Source organism: Poecilia formosa, unplaced genomic scaffold, assembly GCF_000485575.1.
Source record: "Poecilia formosa unplaced genomic scaffold, Poecilia_formosa-5.1.2 Scaffold21, whole genome shotgun sequence".
Taxonomy (NCBI): Eukaryota; Metazoa; Chordata; class Actinopteri; order Cyprinodontiformes; family Poeciliidae; genus Poecilia; species Poecilia formosa.
In genome coordinates, this window is record NW_006799960.1 from 3,307,618 (window position 1) to 3,326,040 (window position 18,423).

Sequence of the window (18,423 nt, forward strand, 5' to 3'; positions counted from 1 at the left end):
ACACTCAACTGGCTTCTCCTGCTCACACACTCTTTATCGTTCAAGTTTTGCCATTAGATAAGCATCGTTGCCTCACCTTTGGATATTTTAAGACGGAATTGCAATGTAGCGGCATGCTAACCTGACGTCATGACATCCCATTCACAGCGTTTATATTTTTATGTAGACGACATCGCTCACTACTCAGAGCAACACGCCCTATGGGAGACCCCAGTCCAGTTTTCTATTGTTCATAATGCAGGTCCTCTCAGTAGGGAGATGGTCAGTGTTGTGCCCACTGAAAACAATGAAAAAAAAAAGTGACTGTGATTATAAGTTAAGGGGAACTTCAGTGTCCTGCAGGAAATCTGTATTGAATTTGATAATCTCAGCCACAGAATTGAAAATACTTAAGAGTTAATCTACCTCGTGCAGAAATTATTTTAAAAAGCAGCTTGAGCCCTGAAATCTGTATTTTATGTAAAACACACAAAAAAAGCATCTTTACTATTATTTTATTTTATTGTAGAGATGCACAAATCAATAATTACCTGGCCAATCCCAATTTTTCGGTATCAATTCAGATGATGACAAATTGGCTTTTTTCACTAAATAAAATGTGATGTATTGATAATTTTGATGCATTCAGTCTAAGGGGAAAACATCAGATTTTTTTCAGCATGATCCCTGGTCAAAGTAACATTGGCCAATTCTAATCTCTGACTCAAGAGCATCTTTACTTTTTTGTTATTCAACTGTTGTTGAGACCAGAAAAGGGCGCAATTCAAGCAAGAACCTGCGGTCTATCATTAAAAAAAAAGTCTAATTATTTACAGAGCAAATTCAAAAAAACTGCAAGTTTCCCCAAAGTGCTTAACAAAAATAAAAGAGCATTATGCTTGCAAAAGCTATAAAGTCAGTGATTACTCTGTATACTAAATGAATGAATGTGCCAATACGACGCAAATTCGACGAAAATATGCATTTAAATGGTGCATGCACAAAATTGCATGCGATTATTGTTCAGTGCAAAATTGTACAACGAGTTCCTCACGTCGGTCCAAAACGCTGCAGCTGCAGTCAGAGCGTGTTTGTTTCCTTCATATTACCCACCCTCCAGCCCACATAAACATTGCGCAGGCCCCATCAAGCCCTCTTTGTCCCATATATGTGTCATCGCCAAATGTCATGACAGCACATTATTTGATAAAATATGCAACAAAACGGATCTATTCTATATTTTGACTGATGCATGTTTGGTTTTAACCGACTAAATTTGCAGAGAGCGGCATTGGTGGCTGACACCGTTAAATCCGCTCCGTGCAGGAAGCGGTTAAACGCTGCAAAACACCGCACAACAACAGTGAAGCGCAGCCCGCCGGTCGGGGCCCTTTCCGTCCTTAAACATATAGAGAGGCAGACACACACCTTCAGGCTGGACTTGAGCGGTCCTTTGGCCGCCGTGTGGTTGGATCCAGCGGCTATCTCCTCCTCGGAGAACTCCTTCAGGCTTCCGTCCTGCAGGAGCACGGTGTACACGCTGCGCCGGGGTCCAGCGGCGGACGCGTCCCTGTTTTCCTGCTTGACAGCCTGAACCACTCCTGTCACCGGGGCACCGTCCCCAGTCGGGCTCGTCGCATAAACGCGGCTGCCAAGGATCGACCGCTTCACCAGGCGCCTGGTGTGCATCTCCGCCGAGTGTGTCGCCGTAGTCAGAGCGCTCCCCGCAGGAACTTTAATTCATTAAACGTCGAAACACGGCCGGCGGTGAACAAAACGTCGGGAATGGCACAAGACCGCAGCGGGTAGACTACGCGCTCCAACAACCTCTACGAAAATGTTGGAAAGCGACAACATACTCGGTGGGGGAGGCAAAAACTTCCGAACTGCGTCCCGAATGCAGGGGACTCAAGCCGCAGAACTTTGAATTAGCACCGTACGGCATAAACACGAACCATTCGCTACCAAACAGCCTCCACATCTAACCGGCTACCAATCTTCCTCCGTTCGACCTGTTTGTTTTCCCCACTGCTCCCAGCGAGCTGCGAGGGGGGCGGCGGAAAAACGCGGAGTGATCACAACCTTCTGAAGCCGTAACAACATTCGTTCACGATTAAACAAAATGGCGACACAATCAAGTCAAAAGGTCCCGGACAAAGGCAGGCGACTCGTAATACGTCGAATTATTTTATTCTGCTCTGCAAAACACATCGCCGACCTGCTTCAAGTGTCGAAAATGATAAAGACAATACCGTTTGATGACTCTGGCTCCGACTGTGGTCTAAATCCAGTCCGTTCTTTGCTCCGACCGAGCGGGGCCTTTACCGGCGGATCGCTGCCTGTAAACATGTGCGGTCCGGCAGCCAAGACGGGCTGCAATTGGACGACGAAGCACACGCCTCCACAAGCCCCCTCCGCTCCCCCTTTTCCTGCAAAGGAGGGTAATGCAACTCTTGAAGGGTGCTCCATTCAAAACAATGACGCAAGGATGGAAAGGAAACGAGATGGGAGGGTGGATGGAAGATGGAAAGTGGGAAAAAGGGGATATTTAGGCTACAAGAAAAAAAAAAATCATAGACCAGACAGACAAGCTTTATTCCTTAACCTAGTTATAGATGGATGTGTGACCTACTTTTAAAGTACCATGGGAGTCGTAAATTACTGTGATCTGGTTGAAATATAAAATGGAGTGCATGAGGATGTATTAGTGAGTCAACCAGTGGTGGTTCTGGCCCCCCGCCCCCTCTCAAACTCCACCACCAACAGCCTATTTCTTTTCACACAGATTAAAGTTTACACTAATTCAGAAAGTTTGTAGACAAGAAAAAGAACTTGCAACCAGTCAAGAATGATTCAAACACTGTCCAGTCTAAAAACTGAAATGCTTTTTCTTCTTTTCCATTTCTGCTAATCACCAACTACCACTGATAGAGAATGCCAAGATATACATTATTAGCATGCACTGCTAATACTCCTTGGCAATACCAGAAGCCAGAGGAGGCGCTGCGCCGGAAAGTATGACACTCTCTCCATGATCATTTTGTGAAGTTGTAATAATTGTTGAACTTGAGGGCAAAGTAAATATGTGCTAAAATGACCCAGTCAGTCCAGATGTCAAGCCAATTAATAATTCTTGGAAAGACTGAGCTTGAGATAAGTTGGAAAGAAAATGGCCAAAGATGCTTGATTCCAGACTTGCACATGTAATTGCAGCGAACGATGGTTCTATGAAGTCTTGACTCAAGTGCACTACATACAAACACATGCCACACTTTTCAGATTTTTCTGAAAAATGTCAATAACTACGCATCATGTTTCCACTTTACAATTATACACTACTTTGTGTTAGTCAATCACACAAAAGTATTTTAAAATACATGGAAACTTGGGGTGTGCAAGGATGCTAGACACTGGACGAGAATGTTATAAAATTTTTCGCTTGGAAAACCTGGAATGGTTAGACTTATGTACTTCAATATCACTTCATCTACTGTGTATTTATCGTCGAATCCAAAATGTCTGTTTCTTTGTCAAAAATCCTGCATAGTCTAAAAGCTCATTGCGAGTGCTCCTCAGAATAAAACATTTTAAAAAATCACAAATTTCATTTCATTGTTTAATAGAACACTTCATGTGATAAAATATTTACTTGTAAAGACTGGAAACTTGATGTGGCGCAGGAGCAGATGTGACAGTAACTGCCAAAATGGGCTTTGCCCTTTGATCAAAGGCGGGTGTCACTACAGAGTTGTCTGCTGCCTATTCGGGAGGAACAAACGGCCTCATTAGGGGAGGACTAGAGCTAAAGAAAAGACATCAGAGGGAGGGGTGCACTTGTGTAAACCTCAACTAGACCCACCCTCCTTGCAGGGGAAAATCTGTGTTTATATGACCAGGACAGGAGGAGAAGGAGCAGAAGTGAGTTTAGGTCTACTAATATATGTTGTCCTGATTAGATTTGGCACTAAAACGTCTCCATTTGGCATTTCCTTAGAGGTCCTTTATAGCATTCTGAGAACAACATTAAATCTGATTACCCGATATGTAGCTACGTTACTGCATAGGGAAGCAATGCCCTCAAATATTTGCTCTTCTTACACAGGAGGGTATAAATAACACTCACCATTACGTTCTTGTTGAAATGTGTACTTACTTACTGGTCTTTATCTGTAGAGCACCGGGGGCAAAATGCACAGACTCGTTCAAAGACCAAACATTAGGAGAAGAATATTTAAAAATGTGCATCATTTAAGAATCGATTACCAGTCAGAACAGGCCGACTGTGTGCGCTTAAAACACAAACAAGCTCCATCATGTCTCATGAAACAAACTAGCTGGAGATACTGTAACACTTTAATATTTGGATGTGGGTGGAAACAGATGACAGTAATTTTCTGCGAGGGGAGTATACTGTGGCAAAGAGGGATACAAAAAATACAGCAAAATTACAACCAAGTAAACATACTTAAAGACCTTTTTTTTTTTTTTTTAAATTTAAGTACCAAACTCATCTTTCAATGCTTGTACCAAAATAATTGTACCACGTCACTCACATCTGATTAGTTGCCACTTTGTTACAATCAACTAAAAAAAAACAAACAAAAACAAGACGGTGGTTCTTCATTGTTGTTCTTTAATAAAATATTGACATTTCACAAATAGGTACAATATTACATAGCATTTCCTGTGAATAACAGTTGGTTAAAATAGTGCTTTTACTATATACACACCTTGGCTGGCATTTCGTCAGTACAAGCTGTTGAGTAGATGGGTCTAAAATGCATCATGTGTTCAAAGTTTACACTTACAAACCTTCTGAATTCATTGGCACCCATATTAAAGATGTGTCAAAAGACTTAAAAATAAATGCATCTTATAATGGAGTAGCATAATCACACACACACAATAATAATAATAATAATTCAGCCTTTAATTTGAGAACATTTGATCAGTTAAGGAAAAAAAAAACATTTAAGTAGTAATTATTTGGCTTATAAAAAATATTGTAAAATGTCCCTTTAGATTTACAAATAGTGAAACTGATTCATTTTTAATGTATATTTTACTAAATTTAATCACATTATTTGGAGTCTTACTTAAACCTGTGATATTTATTAAAATAGCAATGTAAAATAATATTAAAATATTAATAGAGGGAAATTCTACACCGTTCAAAACACATTTGTAGATATTTTTTGTGGTTTTACAACATTTTGGACATTGCAGTAAAAAAACAAACAAAAAACATCTCACTAGTTTGATTTCATTAGCAGTGTGATAATCCACACATCCTAAAAATCACAAAGCTGAAGTTTGATTCAGAGATGTGGTAAAGGACAATTTCACATTTTTTCTGACAACGTAGATCACCTATGTTTTAAAAATGTATAACTCCTTGTAAACCCAGATTGCATTATATTACGCAGAACATAGATTCTGGAAAGCAGCTTGTGATCTTATGCAATTTGCAAAAATTTCAATCTGCTGGCCCTGTAATCCTGGGGTATCAAAAACCACATAAATGTGAAATTATTGATCTAAAACCTTCTAAACGGTAATAAGGTGAAACTGCTCTTTTTTTTACTTTCTGGACAAACATTTAAATAAGGGTTCTGTCACCGACATAAAACCATATGAACGATAAAAAAAGACGACTGAAGCCTAAATTTCTATGTGGCAAATCAAAGATAAATGTATACAGGACTAATTTGTCAGACATTCTGAGGTTTCGTCTTTTAGATAATAAAACAAATCTGGAAACTTATTTCCCAGATAGGTTTCCAGATTTTTCTTTCTAGTCCAAGTCAAAAAATATATTTACGCTTTTCAATACTGTGAAGAAAGTGTTTATCTTGTCACACACACTGTAAGTAAGGTGGTAAGACGTATATCCAAAGCACATTTTTGTGAAAATTTCAGAGCGGAGTTATGCTCCTTAAATACAAATTAATATATTTTTAAGGCTTTGTGCAGGTCTTCATTAGAGGTGCTAATAAATGTTGAAGGTGCTTCAAAAACTGAACTGTGGTGATGGTTTCTGTAGTACCATTAAAATAATTCAAGTGCTTTGAAGCAAGGTGAAGACTGTCCCTTGTACCAAAAAGATAAAAACCTGTTAAAAGAATACATTTAGGCAAGTGTGTTTCGTCATTTAAACACATAAGTACTTCAAAGTTTGCGAAAGCTGACATCTTGACAATAAAATGAAAGGAACACGTACCGAAGTGGCATCAAACCCTCTGTTAACTTTCATTTAGTATCTCAATGAAAACGCAAGAAACTTCTATAAAATCCTCTCACAGCACAGTCAGAAACATTTCACAATTACACAATAATAAACATATTCAAATAAATACAATATGTTTTGTACAAAACCTGTTGCTGTGGGCCCTAAAGTTTATAGAAAGGTCAAAATGCACTATGAAACTCTAAAGCTCAAATGAAAAACATATTTTTTTTTCCTTCGCAGTGACTGTTTCCAACCTTTCAAATGTCAAGCCCGCTAAAGAAGGTAGCAGTCTCAGTTTCATCTAATTGACTCTTTTTCCGCTAGAAACCCTTTCACAGGAACATCTAGTGAGAATGCACGGTGGAGGTGCTGCAAACTTGAAAGACGAAAGCCTAGAAATATGCTGCTTGATGCTTCAGTAAAATATGACAGTTATCTAGAAGCTTGAAAAACTAGCTGCTGCAGAGAAGCCATACAAATAATCTAACCTTCACATAATACAGTTAGTGAATGACTTTTATGCAAGTTATATGGCACTAGATCAATATCTCGTTTTCTTTTTTTTCCCCCCTCTTTCTGTTGACCAGAATATGTTGCGATTATTTTTAACAACCCAGAGTTTTTAAGGCCTGCCAGTACCGATGTCTCGCTCTGGTTGATAAGTGACGTTCAGATATGATAAGCCGTACCTAAGCTGCAAAGAAGATGTACACTCGATAAGGAAACTGTGAGAAGCAGTTTGCATCAAAGGCATCCCGAACAGCTGCTTCAAAGTGCTACTGTAAAGATGCGACGCCGAGGCAGTCGACTCAAAGACGGGACATCTCCCGACTGAGGCCCAGCTCTCCCACGCTCTCGTAGTCGGGCTCCGGCTTGCCGTTCCCGGCTCCGTGATCGTCATCGGAGCTACTAGTCTTTGGGATGCGGATCGATTCGTAGCCGGGATCTGAGCTGTCCATCGGGGGCTCTTCGCCCGCCTGGGGCTCGTCGGGTTGAGCGTAGATGTCGTGAACCGTGGCGTAGAGGTCGCTGGAGGACGAGTTAGGGACAATACCTTTGATCTCTGCGATGCTGCTGTAGTCGTGCTCTTTGTCGTCCTCGCTAAAAGCCTGGTTGCAGTTCGTCTTATTAACAGTAGAGTACAGCGGTGACTGAAACGAGGAAAAAAAAGAAAAAAAGAAAAAAAAAAAGAAAGGAACATTAAAGACATGACAATATGATACTTTATAGGGGTTCAAGAACCGGAGACAAGACAAGGTTTTAGAAATATTTTCTGGACAAACTCCAATTTTCTTATATTTCTTTCTTTCTTTTTTTTTTTTACAGTCTAAGTTTCAAAAATCATAAACTGTGCTTGAAAAGATCTGTAAATGTGTCCACATTTGACTAGTTCATATAAAGTTGTTTTTAAGCTAATCTAATACTATGGTAGTCTTAAGGGAAAAGTCTCCAATTTTGTTTTTCTAAAAATAAAAATAGGGTTTAATGAATCAGAAACTGTGTTTTAAGACAAGAGTCCCAACCTACCTGGGGTAAATTGATCTGGTACTGGAGAACTCCTTGAGACTTTGATCAATCTGAGTATTTCAGATTTTGAACGAGAGACGACCAAATGCTGTTCAGACTGATTTAATCATTAGCACTTCAGATTGTTGGTGGATTACTATTCAAACATTTAGAGAGCGCTGCTGTCTCGGATCAGGAAACATGCAGGTTTGGGAATAAGCGAGTTGCACACACTTACTTCGTTGTCTGATTGTGGGTGGTCTTCAAATTCCGGTGGAGGAGACAGGGAAGTTAACTGTGGAGAAATACAGAGAAACAGATTCAGAACAGCCACCCCAAAGAGGCTTTTAGTAACATTTTTGCTCACTTCTGATACGAAGGTGTTGGTCATTCCACCTCCTTGCCATTTTGCACTTTGGCAGATTCAACTTTTTGAAACAACAATGTTTTCAAAATAGACTGTTGTAAAGCTAAAAACTTTGGATACTGACTTTTGTTAAGACAAAAAAGTTTTCAGACTGCTCTTCTGGAACACAAACGTTTTGCGTCCAACTTCTGTGGGGTAAAAAAAAAGAAGAAAAAAAAAGGTTTTTGGTACAGATTTTTTTCTAAACATTTTTGGAACAAGGTTTTCATACCCAACTTTTGAAACATACCAGCTTTCCACAAGCAAAAGTTTTGCATTTGATAAGTAGTAACCTCACACTGGGTGATTCATACTGACTGTGAGTCAATTTGTACACACATGAAAGTTTCATACTACTTTGATTTAAGTAATCAATAATCTGCTAACAGTTTACTGCAGGAAAAAAAGTGGTTATGGTGCTTCACTACAAACTGACCTAGGGGAATCTTATTATTATTTTCTTCTTTAATTGAGCCAAATGCTTAAGACACGGTTATGAAACGATTTGTTTACAGGTACAAAATGAAAGTAGGTTGGGCTGAAATGCCAATGTGGAGACAAAATAAGGGCATGACCTGCTGAAAGGGAGAATTGATCCGCAGCCTCCTTAGAAAGGATTAAAAGTAGCCGACTGCAACAACAAAAAGCCAACTAAGACATTCCCCAACAACTTTGAAGGAACACAATTAAGGAAGAGTTGCACTTCTTATTGAGCTGCATTAATAAAACATGCTATTAAGATATCGACCACTTCTGAAAAATGCATACTCTGGTAAAAAAAAATCTGTATGAATGCCTTGGAACGCTCTGGAGCCGATCGATGGTGAAATTCTAAACTAACCCCTCTGGTGTAAGTCGAAAACATGTTCTGCATCTTCTGCGATACATTCGAAACTAATGTTGTATATAACCACCCATTCATTAAAAAAAAAAATATTGAGTTAAAGTCAATAGGGAGCGACAGGGAGAGGGATGCTTTTTCTGCACGCCCTCTGTCCATTTTGTCTTATGATCGATGAGGTAGCCATTAATCAACCAAACCCATCAGACGGAGCACTTCAGGAGAACTAACAAGGATCCCGATACACACACCGGCATTCCCTAAGTAGCTTACATCATGCGGAAAGAGAAACAAAAACAAAGCTTTTTGTGTGGACACTTAAATTAGGTCCTCGGCTGGAGTTCCCAAGGTTAAAGCTGATGGATGCTGAGGTGCAGCCCTTTGTTTTAGTTACGTCCACCTCTTTGCTCGGACCACACGCCAACATGCAGGACACAACCTGCGCACAGAGTTCATCCATCAAACTGTCCAGCCCAGCTGTACGTCTTAGTGTCTTCACGTGTGTTTCTTCCCCGGTGCGTGAAAATCAATACGACTACTTTATGGATGCCACGTATTTGGGGACATGATTACTTTTATAGATCCGACCTGAGCTCAAAAACGCAGCAGACGCCTTTGTCATTTCACTTTAATTAGCCAGCCAATTAGGCAGGATGCCCCCGGGGGCGACATATTTATAGAAAAACAAGGATGCAGGCGACTCTTGGCCCAGTCAGTACAGCCTTGACGTGCGTCTCAGAGTGAAATAGTCCTCAAAACTTTATGCTAATCAAAGTGGACATTTAATCTTGAAGTAAAATCTGGTTTGTATACAGACTACAACAAATGTATATATACATGCATATGTAGAAACTATAAAAGCACACAAAGAAGTTTGTCTTTCGCCAGCTCAAAATGAGACCGACACCTAACCGATAAATATTTTGACGGCCAACAATAAAATGTTGGCGTGCTTGTGTGTGAGAGCAGATTAGGTGTATGCGTTGATGTTCCGTGCATGTAGGAGCTTTAATAACACACAAGGCGTGCAGGAAAGGCTTTTGCGGTAAGCTGATTACAACCTCCTCATGTGATGGACGGCCCAGGTGTCGGCGTGTCAGTCATGAGTGACGTACTTGTTGACAGACGCACACATCAATCAGTTTGAGCGCATTAGGCTGAGCGTGTATGTGGTCACTCAGGAGGAAAGACCTAAGAAAGCTTGGGTGATACAGAAAGGATAAATTACATCTCGCAGCAAATACGTTTTCCATGTTAGAATGACTCCGTTTCGCGACAGGTCCACAGCAGTGCTGAATGATGAATAGATCACTGTTTTCCTGGACTGCATCCCAAATGTATAACCTGGCAGCCCTCCAGCGGGGTCAAATTCATTTCCTGCCTCTCACATTACATGCCCACAGGCATCAAGCCGCTGCAAACATGTGCTGCTGTTGTATATGACAGTTCAATAAATGCTCACCTTTGCAGCTTTACAGAAACTGAAGCTGCTTGGGAGTGTTTTTCCCCGTTTGCACCAATTCATACAGCAAATCCATTAGTGTGTGCAGTAAACAGTAAGTATATATGGTATAGTGCATGCTGCACAGTTACTGGCACCTCTAGAAGAGATGCGTAAAAAAGTTAAATACATCTCTTTACTGTGCTAGCACACATTTCTTGAAGAGTTGAGAAAAAAAAACTACTTTGTTTATGTGCATTCATCTTCTAGATTTCATGTTATGAAATCTTAAGAAAAAAAATCACTTGTACAATAAAGAAAGGGCTCTTAGATAATTTGTATTCAGACAGTCTCTCTATATCATCCAGTATCCTCTCCTTTGCCCTCTTCTAATTGGCCATATATTTTTTTTATCTGTATCTGAATGAATTACCCAATAAAAACACATTTCAGTTCAGTAGTAGATCCATGTATTAGATTACCAAGGCCCACAGCATCACAGATCATCTGCTGTACTTAACAGCTGCAATGAGGTGATGTGCAGAGGGGGGAAAAAATAAATACATTTGTTTCACATTGGCGCCATCTGGATTGCAGATCAGAGCAGAAAATTTTCCATCATGCGTCTCAAACCGCTGGCTGGCAAATCGGCTGCATCTATCCGCTGTTACGGAGATGTTGCTGCATCTGCTTTCCAACAGTTAAAACAATTTATTGTACTGACTGATCACAAACTTAAGCAAATTGCTATTTACTTTCCATTTTCTTACTAATGAGGCCTAACTTTAATATGTCCTTTTGTCTTTCCAATTTTGAAGAGTCCTCTGAAAGAAATCAATAAGTCCTGACTTGCTAAATGTTTCTAATCACTCTGATCAACCAAAAAAAAAAAAGAAAAAAGACATATGTATTTAAATATTGTTTTAGTTATATTGATTTTAATTGTTGGCAGAGTCAATAAATGTAGAACCGATAATTTAGTAAACCATAATTATTTCTGGGCAACACTGAATAAATGAACACAAATTAAAGGTTAGATTAAAATATAAATAAATTCAGAGCAAGACTACCCTGCTGAATTAAAAACATACATTTATTTAAGGGGTTTTTGTTCATCTCTGCATAGAGTGCTGATAAATGAGGTTGGCCCGTCTCTGTTCAGCAGAGCAGCCGCCTGATCGGAGGGCTTTTCTTAAAATATTTACATAAAGACGTTGCAGTGTTTTCACAGATGATTTGTGCGTCAGCGTGTCTGTGTGTAAGAGGACCCAGACAGATAAGGAGTTCCTATGGCCCGGATCATAAATCATGAAAGTCTAGGTAACTGACAGCGACGGGGTCCGAGGAGCCGGTCACCAACTCTCACAAAGACGCAAGAATACCCGGTTCTGACAAGACAAATGGCAGTCGGCATCCTGGTCATACACCACAGGGAGCGGTAAACAGCCACTGTTAACCTTACGTTAGCCCCGAGGCGTCTACGCAGCAGAATATATGTAAACACACACGCTGTGCTGTCTGCGTGTGAGATATTAGGGGGATGGGAGAAGCAAAACACATGTGGCTGTAGCCATTTGTTAGTGGTTGGATGAAAGATAATATTTGTAGTTATGCGTGTGTATGTGTGTACATGCTGTTGCCAGTATTTAGAGGAATAGAGATATACAGAAGCTTGCTAGATCAGGGTGCATCACTGGTAAAGGAGAGGGATCATTTCCTGCCATCTAACGATTAACACATTGACTTCCACATGATAATAAACAGACAAACGTTGGAAAAAATACCCATAAAACAACTTATGTATATCATATATAAAGCTTAGGATAGATGATGCAATCATTAGGTGTTCTTTAAACTCTAACCTGCTGACAGACTTAATAGATTTAATGCCTTTTTTCTAAGATACGAGTTAATTTGCATTATTTCCACTGCTGCATATGGAGTACTTTTTAAAACGAATTTAATAACGCTGACCAACTGATCAAGGGGGAAACTGGTTGATTACAATTTTTACTTAAAGATACATCAAAGAATAATAAACTATTTTTTTCCACTCTGACAATAATGGCCATTAGATTGAGAAAACAATAATAACGTTACAAACAAGCCACCAGCAACAAACTAATGAACCTGATAAATGCATTTGAAAATCTTGGTAAATAATAATAAAAAAAGCTTACACAAATGGTTATAAAATGTTTTTTTTGAACCACACCGGGCAATATCTTTGAGAAAAACTGTGCTGCTACTGACAATAGAGAGGCCGCATAGGCAGCTGGGGGCAACACAGGGGGAGCGGTGACACATTTTAGATGTTCAGAGGAGGAATTAAATTAGATGACAGACTGCCATATCACTGATTACTGCGATGTTTCCCACCTCTCAGCAGGAGCCGAGGGAATGGGGGAGGGGGGAAAACACCTACAAACTAGGTCTAACAAACAAGCTGCAAAATATCACTGCATCAAAGAGCACGAGTGAAACTGACTGTATATACAGTATTGACTCTATGTAGGTTTAATGTGAACCTCAAACATGCTGTAATACATTTTTAAAATGTTAGAAGACTGTATTCCTGTTTCTCTCTACAACTTCAGAACATGGATGGATAGCAGAACAACATATAGGAGGATTTTTATTTTGAGCTGTTTCAACATTTACATTTAAAGAAAAAAAAAGTTTGAAGATTAAATTCAAGGTAAAAGTCTTGAATTTTACCTTGAATGCATAAACATTTGATTTATGCACTGGGGGCATAAATCAAATGTTTTATAATTTCTATGGAGAATAACATTTAGACTGCATGGACTACACACTCATCAAAATAAACTAGTTATATAATATAGATATACACATGATTTTTCTCCCCCTCCAAAAAAACAATGCTGGTGCAGGGTGGGTCTCTATTGTTTTTATATAGCAAACCTTTAACAGAAATCACCCTGTCTCTCTTTTTATGAAACTTATCCGAAGTTCATTCAGTTTTGATGCCTTCTTGACAAAGTATTGTAGGGTTTTATTTTTCCCCCAAAGGTTAGTTTCACAGCTAAAGCAGAAACAAATAAATGTAGCTTTTCTTTACAAACTGGCGAACCACATGATTCGTTTAAAACAGGGGAAGGGAAAGGAATGTGAATAAAGATGAAAGCAAACACGTATAACTTCAGAGAAGAGCTTTTAAATTAGAAAAGTTGCCTCATCAAGCAGTTTCTCTGTGATGAGCTTGTTAATGTGATGTGTTGTTGGCAGCTTCCTGAGAGTAGCTGTATTTTGCTCAGCTCCTGACACTACAGCGATGTTTATCGGTTTTCACTTCTTCAATCATCCCCATCTCTTCACCGCCACATCTCCCTCTCTCTCTCTCTCTCTCTCTCTCTCTCTCTCTCATATCTCCTTCCTCTTCAGTGTCATTTTTTTCCTTATCATCCCACCATCTTCACTACTTTTCGCTCGTTGCTGCAGAGGACTTCATCTGTATGCTGCTGCGTTTTCCTCCTTCACGTTTCTCGCTTTCTATCCTCCCATCTCTCACCCCGAACCCTTGACTCTTTCTCCTTAATGCCTTCCAATCCTTTCGGTGCCTTTCTGAGTAAATCTCGCCATCGCCATCTCTATTTCATCTCTATTTCTCCTCCTGCTTTTCTAACTCCGGCTCCCGATTTTCGTCTTCTCTTCGACATCATCAAAGTTCTTTGTTTCACTCTTTGTGCTCAGTGATGGTCATCCTGAAGGATACTGTTCTCAAAATAGTTGGAGTAATTTTTTTTTTATCTCAATGTGCAAAGGTATTCACACCTCTTGATTTGTTTTTCATATTTTCTTAACAACCACCAACTAAACTTCAATAAATGCCAAGTGCTGCATAACTTATTGTCAAAAGAAATTTATATATGGGTTGGAAACACGGAATCTGAAAAAAACAAAAAAACAAAAAAAACAAACTGCATGCATTTGTGTTCAGGTCCCTTTAAATGATAAATAAAATCTACCCCAAACAATTGCTGTCAGAAGTCACACAAGTAAAGAGTTCACCTTTAAAGACTCCAAAACATTTGAGATTTATGTGTTGGTTAATCCACCAGAAGGATTACAATCTTAAAATCCAGTCTGAGATTCAGTGGATTGGATGAAATGATGGTGCAGTCTAAGGTTAGACATAAATTCAATCATGAGTCTGTGGTTAGACTTGGAAAAAGATTGGTTACTGAACTTCAGGTAGTCTGTGAAAAATGGGCTAAGTGAACCAAAAGGTGTTTAAAAAGCATCAAGGAGACTAAATACAAATGCACACCACAATTTTTCAGATTGATATTTTAAAAAAAAACCCAAAAAACAATGATAAGCTTCATGTGTCGTTCCATCACATAAAATCCAGAAAAAATACATTGGAGATTGAAATGCTTTCTAATCTGACATAATATTTCAGGTGGTATTGATACTTTTGTAAAGCTCTGCTTATAAAAGTGACATATTTCAGTTTTCACCGTTGAAATGTAAAATCATCTTGCTTGGTGTGCAACAAATTCCTCACCTCTCCATTGTCCAGCCCAGACCCTTCCACGCCATTCATCACCGCTGGCTGGTTGTCGTTCTCGTCGAGAACCTTCTTCGGTACGGGCGGCGGCGGCTCCTCCTCCGGCTCCTCCGCAGGTTTGCGTGAGGGAGCGGCGGCGTTATCGGAGCGCCTTTTGGCCTCCATGTCGGCGCTGTGTCGGCTCTTCTTTCGCAGGTCAACAGAGGCGTACTCGACCCCTTCGCTCAGCGGCACCCGCTCTGGGGTGCAGGGGCTGGGGTGGCCGTTGACGAGGGCGGGAGGTTGAGGTGGAGGCTCATCGGGGCTCGGCTGGACAGTACCGTTGGCGAGGTGAGGCTGCACCGAGGTGTCCTTGATCTCCTTGACGGTCTCGTAGAGAGAGTCCTCAACGCTGACGTCGCGGGATTCCACCTCCATCTCCTTCACCACCTGGATACCACAGAGGCAGACTTGTCACTTTGCTGTGTGAGTTTACAAAGCAACAAATATTCTTCTGGGTTTCTCATTGTAACATCATTTAATTCACCAGTACTGACAAGAACATCCGACATCAGACGTAATAGAAACACAACGTAAGGTGACTTTAAATGCCGACCTCGTAAGTGCTATCTCCTGAGGCTGGGGGTCTGTCCTCCATGGGGGCACTGCCAGGAGGGAGGCTGGGAAGCTCTCGGTCCTGATGACACTTGGAGGACCTGAGCTCTGATTGGCTGGAGAGCAGCTCCTCGGACAACTGAGGGCTGGTGTCTTGTGTGTCTGAGAGGACTGTCGAAGGAAGAGACAGAGGCTACATTTTTGTTCTGTTGCATCTTGAATTTATTTCCCTTTTCGGTCACGTTACAACATACTTCAACGTACAGCAACCAGGCGTAACATTATGATCCTTAAAATGTGTGGGCCCCCTTCTGCAGACAAAACAGGACCCCCCCACTGAACCACCAAAAGGTGAGCTATTCTGTTAAGATTTTAGCAGTCAATCCTTAAACAGGGCTGTCAAACTCATTTCCATTTTGGCCTCATAAACAGCTATGGTGGGCCGGATTTAACCCCCCTGGCATCGAGTTTGTCACATGTGCTTTAAGTACTGTAAGCTACTAATAATGACGCATCTCTGCTTTGTTCATTCCCCCAAACTCTCAAACAACTTCCCTATCCCTGCTGGAGAACAGCATTCTCACAGCAAGATGCACGTTTTAAAACCCTAAATTTTAGTCTAATCTGAACCAAAGCACTTTTCACACGTTTACTGTTGCCAACATGGCTTGTGGAAAATTCCAGGGGAAGATCATGTTGGCTTTCTTTCTATAATTCAACAAGCTTTGCTATTCTTCCAAAACTGGCAGATTTGTGTAGTGCACAACAACGGATTACCCTACCTGAGCTGTGGATCTCTGCAGCTCCACCAGAGCTGCAGATTAATGCTCTCTTTGCCTAGTCACTCAGTTAAGGTCAATGGTAATGTCTGGGTATGAAGTTTTGCTATTCTTTAGAGATATTAACGAATCTCTAAAGATTCTCTGAAGTGAAACAAAACACACTTTTTAGATGTTTAATTGTACAAAGATGTCTAAGAATAAATCATTTTCCTTCTACTTGTAAGCTGTGGTCTACACTTTCTTGGATTTATTATACACTTTGTTGTGTGTTGCTTTAATGTGAGAAAATGGGAAAAGATTTAAGAGGTATTAATACTTTTCCATAGATGTACCACTAAGCAACAGCATCCAGAAGTTGAACCGGAAACATGATGGCTCACAGCTCTGAGGCTAAATGTGTCTGCTTACTTGTACCGCTGGTCAGAGGACCGTTGTGAGAGCTGCTGACTGCTGCGTCAGTCACTGGACTGTCTACTGATTGGCTGACCATCTCCTTCTCCGACACCTGCACAACAAAGGATGAGATGTTTGTCACTGCAGAGAGAGCTCACCTCGCTGCGGAGCAAAAATCAATCGGGACTCGTCTCCACTCGGACAAAATGGTTGACTTTCACACATCTGCGCAATGCAGAATAAAGAGGAGCAGATCTCTACAAAGATTCTCCTGCTTTCTGGATATTTCGCTCATATTTGCAGCACTAATTCATTTTTTTCATGCTTCCCTGCCTTTTAATCTCCGCTTCTCTGAGCTATTCTGGTCACACTACTTTAAGTTCATTATCTAAACATTATTCATGCCTAATTAAGCATCCGTTTTCCTTGATTACCAAGAAAAGACTTCTATAGATAGTTAACATTCTCTGTTGGCATAAAAAACAAAGGAAAATTCTAACTTAATCAGGCGTGTTGCATGTATGGGGACTTGCGTTATGAGAAATTGTCGGCATCTGGCATGTTTTTAAAATAAACATGACAAAAGAAAATCTCAAATGGACACATTTTCTTTCATGTTTTTCTTTGATCTAAGATCAACTGTGCTAAGACAGCAACACTATGTCACAAAGATTAGAAAAGTTCATCCAAGAAGGGTAAGCCACACAAAAATCTGTTGCCCTGCTTTACCAAACTTCCTTCCACAAAAGCCACAGCGACACTGAGCAATATCTCTGAAAGTGGCAAGTTGTCAGCGTTGCACAAGGACGCTCCAGCAGCTGAACATCCTGTTCTTCCACCTAAATACGAGCACCTTCCAGCAACATCATGCAGGCCTGTAAAACATCGACGTCTCTATTTAGCCTGCATGAAAAGTTTGCCTCCACCATTCCCAACTCCAAATCACAGTTGCAGATGCGTACACCAATCATCACAGGATGTGGCATGCAGTTTTTTTTAAAACAGAGATGAGATTTGTTAACATGCAGTTTGCTCAAGCTCTCTTGTTTCTGCAGTTCCTCAGTTAAAGAGTTCAGAAAATGTGAAAACATCACCAAAAGGTGTCAAGCTGGATGGTTCTTTGTTTAGGTTTGTTGTTTTCATTCTGTGTGTGAAAGGAGGAGAAGCTCTACATCCCCATCTAGTGGCCATACACTCCAACAGCTGCCGGTTTCAATGATGTAATGTTTTAACTGTTTTATAACCCCAATATTTTTCATGTGGTCTTGCCATTGTTTGTCCTCTTAAGACAAAAAACACTTTGACATTTTTTAAACAATCATGTTTTCCGTTACATCGCTACTAAAAGTCGTCCACAGCATTGCGTGAAAGAAAATGTCGTCGTCATGTCATGTTTTATTTGACCTCATAGTTATGGTCTGTTTCATCTCTTGTGTCTAATAGAACCGACTGCAGACTAAATGAAAGAGAAATCGCCCTTAGCGCAGTAACAGAGAACCTGCAAATATACTAAGAGTAAGAGGCATAAGAGAGATTCAATGCAGAGAGACTGCAGGTGACAGAGGAAACGCACGTCATGCTCACAGACAAAGACCCCCATTTACCCTGCCAGGCTTTGACATGGTCCGTCTTAAAAATGGGCACCTCTTGTAACAATCTGGCAAGCTGGTAAATTATGTTTGTGCACAAGGTTGGGGTAAAGAGGTAAAGATATCAAT

The 18,423-nt window shown here is 40.4% G+C and overlaps 2 protein-coding genes across 4 annotated transcripts in view; both read right to left on the minus strand.

The window, feature by feature from the left end:
• znf704 (zinc finger protein 704) overlaps positions 1–2,224 on the minus strand; it is a 51,111-nt gene extending 48,887 nt beyond the window's left edge. For both annotated transcript variants that reach the window (XM_007547757.2, XM_007547756.2), the window contains exon 1: positions 1,408–2,224. In XM_007547757.2, the coding sequence (XP_007547819.1) occupies positions 1,408–1,668 (261 nt within the window). In that variant the 5' untranslated portion in view covers positions 1,669–2,224. The remainder of the gene's footprint in view (positions 1–1,407) is intronic.
• Positions 2,225–6,777: 4,553 nt separating this feature from the next.
• pag1 (phosphoprotein membrane anchor with glycosphingolipid microdomains 1) overlaps positions 6,778–18,423 on the minus strand; it is a 57,499-nt gene continuing 45,853 nt past the window's right edge. For both annotated transcript variants that reach the window (XM_007547761.2, XM_007547759.2), the window contains 5 exons: positions 16,721–16,817; positions 15,532–15,701; positions 14,934–15,365; positions 7,953–8,009; positions 6,778–7,359 (listed from right to left, as the gene is read on the minus strand). In XM_007547761.2, the coding sequence (XP_007547823.1) occupies positions 7,018–7,359; positions 7,953–8,009; positions 14,934–15,365; positions 15,532–15,701; positions 16,721–16,817 (1,098 nt within the window). In that variant the 3' untranslated portion in view covers positions 6,778–7,017. The remainder of the gene's footprint in view (positions 7,360–7,952; positions 8,010–14,933; positions 15,366–15,531; positions 15,702–16,720; positions 16,818–18,423) is intronic.